General features: G+C 41.2%; 1 protein-coding gene across 5 annotated transcripts in view; it reads right to left on the bottom strand.

Annotated features, from left to right (window-relative positions):
* Window positions 1–264: 264 nt before the first annotated feature.
* Window positions 265–6,725, bottom strand: part of arhgef12a (Rho guanine nucleotide exchange factor (GEF) 12a) — a 39,126-nt gene continuing 32,665 nt past the window's right edge. For 3 of the 5 annotated variants that reach the window (XM_030744457.1, XM_030744458.1, XM_030744461.1), the window contains 14 exons: window positions 5,975–6,100; window positions 5,611–5,725; window positions 4,304–4,406; window positions 3,998–4,073; window positions 3,755–3,830; window positions 3,496–3,663; window positions 3,271–3,358; window positions 3,103–3,180; window positions 2,916–3,010; window positions 2,588–2,794; window positions 2,221–2,457; window positions 1,817–2,046; window positions 1,617–1,692; window positions 265–1,503 (listed from right to left, as the gene is read on the bottom strand). In XM_030744457.1, the coding sequence (XP_030600317.1) occupies window positions 1,493–1,503; window positions 1,617–1,692; window positions 1,817–2,046; window positions 2,221–2,457; window positions 2,588–2,794; window positions 2,916–3,010; window positions 3,103–3,180; window positions 3,271–3,358; window positions 3,496–3,663; window positions 3,755–3,830; window positions 3,998–4,073; window positions 4,304–4,406; window positions 5,611–5,725; window positions 5,975–6,100 (1,686 nt within the window). In that variant the 3' untranslated portion in view covers window positions 265–1,492. The remainder of the gene's footprint in view (window positions 1,504–1,616; window positions 1,693–1,816; window positions 2,047–2,220; window positions 2,458–2,587; window positions 2,795–2,915; window positions 3,011–3,102; window positions 3,181–3,270; window positions 3,359–3,495; window positions 3,664–3,754; window positions 3,831–3,997; window positions 4,074–4,303; window positions 4,407–5,610; window positions 5,726–5,974; window positions 6,101–6,725) is intronic. The other 2 variants (XM_030744459.1, XM_030744460.1) reach the window with 1 other exon arrangement.

Genomic DNA, 6,725 nt, shown 5'->3' with positions numbered 1-6,725 from the left:
TTACAATCTCATGTCTTTGTTATTTAATGTTTATATACAAGTAGAATAACTGATCATTTCCATGTCACTTAGACCTTCAAATATTATAGTATAATTTTCCCTCAATAGTCCTCAATCTTTCTCAGGTACCTTCAATCATTCAGTAATTAACTGTTTCAGTGACCATCAGCCTATTCATTTGAGATTCAGCATACTAGGTATCATACTTCTTTTCTTAGAAAGGAAAAAAATTAAATAAAAATCTGGTTTCCTTTTTGAATGTGTCATGGCACCATTTATTTTGTAAAGTTATGCATAAACCTTCCAACTTGGTCAATGTACAGAATATGTTGAACTTCATGACATTATTAGAATATCAGGCAGTCAGATCAGCATTGCCAATAGTAGCAGAAAGAAGCAGCATTTGCCAGGAGCTGACACTGAACAAGCATGACCGCTCCTTGGAGAAGAGGGAAACAGGGCAAGACACCCAGAGGCAGATGAGGAAACATGACATATAGTGTTGGAGGGGATAAATAAGCATCAAAGCCACTAGGCTGTGAGGAAGAAGGGAGGGAAGACACTCAAACATGGTCACAAGGAGAAAAGAAAAGAAAAAAAAAAAAATCACACGCAAAAGGAGAAGAGGAGCGGACGAGAGGCAAAACACCCCTCAGAGTGAGGAGGAGGAGGAGGACGAAGGAGTCAGCACAGAAATGCAACAGGACCAGATCAGAGCCTGCAGACTCTTCATTCTAGTTAACACCACGCCTAGAATTTATCTAAAATCCTAGACTCGAACACAGGTCATTTTTAACACAATGGGATCTATCCATCAGCAGTGCAACTCTGGCCTCTTCAGTCTGAATATAGTCCTGCAATTCACCAAGGTATGCTAGGGTGCTTTTATGCTAGCGTGCACTCAATGCTCCCACTAACCCTGTGACTGAAGCAGGAGAAGCAGCCAAAACGGTATCACCATGGCCTGAAGCATGCAAGCAATATGGGAAACACTTTAAAAAAAAAAAAAAAAAAAAAATGAAGAGAGAGAAAATAAATACATCTTGGGATAAAAAAAAATCTTAATACATTATCTTAAAATTTTCCTTTTCTTGTTTTGTGTTTCATATATATATATTCTAAACACACATCTTTGTACATTTTGGTATAAGTTCTCTTTCTTGCAGGGATTCAAGGGAAAACGGGTGTTAATTGGTAAAGGGGTGAGGTTCTGGGGCAATCCCACTTCCCTGATTGCCTTGTGCTGAGGAGGATAAGGGGGGCACGGCATCGAAAAGATGACTCCTCCCTTCAAACGTTTGCTCACACTCAGTCTCTCATTCTCTGTGGCGACTGATGGAAAAAAAAAAACAACAACAAAAAAGAGGGCTCAGCAGTGAGAGGACAAGCTTATAAGACGTCCAGACAGTCCAGGACACAAGAAGTAGGAACAGACTACAAGTCGGTACTTCCTCTTTGGGACCAGAGCCAAAAGCTGCTGCGCAGACTTCCACTATCTCTTATCTGAGGAGAAAAAAAAATAAGATGTGGGATCAGAAAAGGAAGAGATACAGGAAGTGATTCATAAATTAAGAACCAGTTATTCATTTGTCAGCGCTGAGCATGAAGTGAAGTACCTTTGTTTCCATCTGTGTCTGCTGCTGATCTCTCTGTCCTTTGCTGTATTAGATTGTTGTACTTGGCCTCAACCTCCTGCGAGAGAAAAACAATTTGCTGCTGGATTACACAATAAAAATGACTACTGTGTATATACATAATACTAGTTATTGTGAATATGTGTGTGCTAAAGAGCTGTAAAGGACTAAGTGCTGGTTACCTTCAAATAGTTAAGGTTGGCCTGAAGATTTCTAAGGTGAGAGAGGACCTGTCTGCTGAAAGAGGAGAGGCTGCCGGCCTGTGAGGTTGAAGAAAATCTCAAATTGATGCCCGAGTCAGCAGCGCAGCCTTGTGAAGTGCTCAACTGCTTCCCTGTGGTTGTTGCCAAGATGTCATCATCTGTGCTGCTCTCCCCTGGGCCACCGTAACCCTCCAGGACTAAATACGCTGCTGAGAAAATCAAAAGAAAACGGTGAAGATTGGGAAGAGCCAAAGAGTGCAGATAAAAAGAAACCTTACACTAATTGGTTTAACAAACATTGATGTTATATGCATGTTTATTCTACTTAAACCAATAGTGTAACATCGGTGGACAGATCAGTTGTTCTGACTGCCCAGGCCTACCATAATCATCAGGTGAGTCAAAGAAGCCGGTGTCCCCCGAACCCAGGTCCTGTGCCAGGTCGTCTGTTTGGGAGCTGTTCTTCTCTGAGCCGTTGTGGACCATCACTCGTGCACGAAAGTCTACGGGGGTCCGCAGAGAGGTGGTCCTGAGGAGGCGAGCCCCCGTGGAGCGTTTAGTTTGTTCTGCAGCTTCCTGGGACATCAGCTGGGTCACTAACACCTGCTTTAATGCTGCCACTGAGCGAAAAGGTGACAGAAAATGAACACGTTTTTTTTTTTTTTTAATTTCACATTAATAAATGAGTACAGATGTATAATTCTCAGCATATGTTTTGCATGCTTTGATTCATCAGTTCTGTGTGCTTACATGTTTTCAGTGCTTCGTCTGCCCTTAAGGGAAACATGTTAAACGAGCCTCCTCTGCAATCCTCAGCCACTGAATAAGAAAGTTCTGGGTCCACAAAGCGTTCTTCCTCCTCCTCCTCCTCCTCTTCTGTCTTCACTCCTTCAAACGGATTACTGCCAGGTAGCGAACTTTGCAGCACGCTTCTACAGGCTGGACTACTTTCTTTATCTAAGAAGGCATAATTACAGTTATCAGAGGGGTTTAATTACAGAAGTATGGCTACACATATTTAAGTAGAATATTAAAAAAAAAAAAAAAAGGGATTAAGGAAATGAGTTGCTCCGGTTACCTGTGGACTGGGTGCTGCCTGTGGATGTGCGATCTGGGTCTCTACTCAACCTAGAAACTCCTGCTGTAATGATCTCCACTCCGTCTCGCTCCCCACTGGCACACGAGCACAATCTTGTGTTAATAACAAGCTTAAACCCAAAAACATTAGATGTGCTGAAATTATAGAAATTCATTAAGCAACACACTCAGTCTGAGGTAATGGTATGACGTTGTGAGGCTTGACTTTCATGGCATCAGCTCTCTGCGTGATTAGACGCTGCCACCTTGTGCAGGAAAATAAAATGGTTATCAGCTCATTTAACAACCAGAACGATGAGAATTAAATGAATCAATCAAAGGTCATTTGCTCTCACGTTCTCTGATCTGAGACAGTGGGCGCCATTAGCTCGTAGATTTGGGCTCCGTTCTCCGACATTGAAAGAACAAAGAAGGACTTGTTGTCTGGCAGGAGAGAGGGTTATTAATGAATATTACTCTGCCCTCTATGCACAGAGCCAGATATTATTTGATACCCTTTTCCAGTGATAAAACCTTAGGTTATGGTTTGGCAAAGAGAGAGAGTTTATGTGTTAACGGACCTGTGGCCACTGAGCGCACCAGCACCGTGTTGAGTTTGATGATGGGGCTGAAGATATGTTTGGTATCTGCAGTGCCCGCCAGGTTTTTGCTGTGACACTTCAGTATCAGACGCTCATCTTGTTTCTGTAGGAGAACCAGGATGTCCTCCAGGAGGAGTGTGTACAACTCTGAAAGAAGATAGAAAGGTGTGGTGTAAGCAGTGGTCAGCTATGAGCTAAGCAACAATAGTCAAAGTCATGTGAAGTAATCAGCACAAACCGATAGTCTTGTCCTTGTTCACTTTCCATGACAGGGGACCCTCATGCACCATAGTTTTCTTGGTCAGATCCAAGTTCTGATGGATATGGAAGAGGAAATAAAAACAAGAGCCTCTGACTACTGGCTTCTGGTCCACACGGTGCTATTTTTCTGTCTAGTAGACATTTCAAACAGCATTGTGTGGGTGTACAACAAGTGAGTATGCTTTAACTGAAGCTAAAAAGGGCTGGGCAGAAAACTCACCTTTAGCTCCAGGATCATGGGGTTGTCTGTCTGCTTTAGAGAAGAGAGGTCCAATCTTCTCTGATAGTCCTCCAACCTCTAGAGGAAGGGAGTGGAAAAAAACAGGGGGAAAAAAAAGAAATGTGATAAGTAAGTCCACTTTAAGAGGACGCTGCTGCCTGTGAAGCAAAGGTAGTGGAAAAAATACACAGCTAGAAAAAAAAAAGCAAGGGATGAGGACTGAAGAGGAAGTCAGAAAAAAAATCCAGATAATTGTAAAAATGGAGATTAACAAAAAAAAAAAAAAAGAAAAAAAAGAGAGACCACCCCTGCTTGTCCTCAGATTCCTTCACAGCCTGGTTGACATGACTGAGGATCTTTCTACAGCAGTCTGCCGCCTGCTTAACTTTCTCCTTCTCCACAGCATTGTCTGAAAGATATTATGGCATTAACCAGTAAGACCTCCTCAGTTCTGCAGAGGGCTGTCCGACAAATTGATATTTCCTCCGGCCATTAACACGCTATCATTCTTAAAAATTATGACCAAGCTTTGGGGGGAGGGGAGAACACTAGAGTCCCCTAATGGCTGGTTATTCTTTATCGTTAGTGCATTGTCTCGTGTGAGACCCAAAGGCCGCCGAAGACTAAAACGATGGCCCAAATAATGGGTGTGACATTGCCCAAAATGCACACTGCTGCTGCAGGACCATTACAGTGATAATCTCTCCATTTGTCTCTGTAACTCAATCCATTCTATTATGTTGCATTACGATTATTAAATGCAAATTAGGCTCTATTATTATTTTGTTTGCGGCCATGGTTATGGCTAAATTCATTTACATGCTGAATTAAGTCACCAATAAGAACTAATTGACGTGAAGGATCATGACATCATGAACATGAGAGAAAAGCTCTGAGGGGGTTTCACAGCACAGCAGCCAAACTTAAAAGCAAGAATTAATTTTAATCAGATATTTTATACACTTTTACTGGTGAAGCAGACTGCACAGCTACTTTGCTACTGTGATGAACTGGATATACAGTGCTTAACAAATTGATTAGACCACCACCCACTGTAAGGTTTATGCCACAGCTGCTCTAAATTAACAGTATTGGTAATTACCAAAATCATTTATCATGTTTCTGTAATGGTTAATTCACCTGTATGGACAAGCTCTTTAATCAAAATATTTTTAAATTTCCCCAAATTTGGGAATAAAAACAGGAATTCAGTTTGTTAGTTGCTGAATAAATAACAATATAATTATTAGTTTTAAATGTTTTTAACAGTTTTCTAAAATATTTGGCATTTTTGTGACACATAGTCTAATAAATGTGTTAAGCACATATATTAAAATGCATATATTATCTATTATTAATTCATTTACTATTTTTCAAGTATTTTATTTTACAGTTTAGAGTTAAAAAAAAAAAGGAAAATAAACATGCTAGAATAAAAAAAAGAAATAAAAACAGTTGCAGCTATTCATTTAAGTGATGACGCATCACAATTATCAGATTAGATCATTGTCAAGTCGTGCATTAACTCAGCTTTGTGCACAAAAGGTAATTACAATGTGAACAAATCCACCTGTGGCAATAGAGCTCTGATTACTAAGAAAACACTACAACACCTGTGTCCTTGACAATGCTGTCGAGCAGCAGAGGGTACTTGGTGAGCCGCAGCATCTCTACAGGAATGATGTCCTTGAGTTGCAGTCGACGACACTGTCTGTTACTCTCTGCCTCCTGCAAAGCAGCAAAATGCAAGTTGGGTACGCTCAAATAGCCATGAAACAACCCTAATGCATCATTTATAGTATAAATGGCAACTAAGCTACAGTAAGAGTAAGCTTGATCTTCTGCACAGCCATTGTTTAACCTCTTTGACAAATTCTGAGCCTTTATTCAGTACGAAGCTAACCAGACGTTTCAAAACACGAACTGTTATCTCCTGTGAACACCTTGTATGCACTGTGTGTGCACTAACATGCGTACCTGAATGAACGAAGTGAACTTCGAGTCCTTCTTCTGTTTGGTCTTGATGAGCTCCAGAGCAAAAGGCTGGTTACTGCAGAACGTCCCCACTGCCTGCTTGATCTTCTCTTCCTCTCCACCACTGAACTGTTGCCACACAACCCAAGGCAGAACAAGGCAGGGCAGAGATGGACAGAAACTCAGTCAGTGTGGGTCAGGGGTAATAGACGTAGCATTTAACCGCTACAATGAGTTGCTGATTCCCAGTGGGGGGCCAGGCTTATGTCCTTATAGCAGAGACAGCTTAAGTTTCAGTCCAGACTAGATCAGTAGTTAGACCCTCAGGGGACTGATTAGCCTACTTAGCCCACTCCCCCCACCTCTCCCATTGAGAGATTTTATACAAGGCTGCCATCTCATGCGCCCCTACCTCACATCTCATATATCACACATAATATTAAGATGCTGAGATGTCACCCAGATCTAGGGTATTGTCTGACATTACCATTTACAAAGGACAGGGCTTCCATTTCTCTCACTCGCTTCCATTTCATCTTACTTACTGGGCAGATGTTCCACTGTGTCGTGTTTGATGTTTTATTTTTTCTTTTAAACGGATTTTAGCGGTGAAAAATTCCTATTACCATCTCTGTCATATATAAACTGAACACAACCATGTTCATGTGCATATGACATGCCAAAAGATAGAAGAATTATAAAGCTGAGAAAAGCAATCTCATGCCAACATTTTCTTCTCGTTATGAAGCAATTT

This window comes from Archocentrus centrarchus, chromosome 13 (genome assembly GCF_007364275.1).
Source record: "Archocentrus centrarchus isolate MPI-CPG fArcCen1 chromosome 13, fArcCen1, whole genome shotgun sequence".
Taxonomy (NCBI): domain Eukaryota; kingdom Metazoa; phylum Chordata; class Actinopteri; order Cichliformes; family Cichlidae; genus Archocentrus; species Archocentrus centrarchus.
Note: the sequence above shows the minus strand (reverse complement) of the source record. Positions and strands in the feature narration are given on the sequence as shown.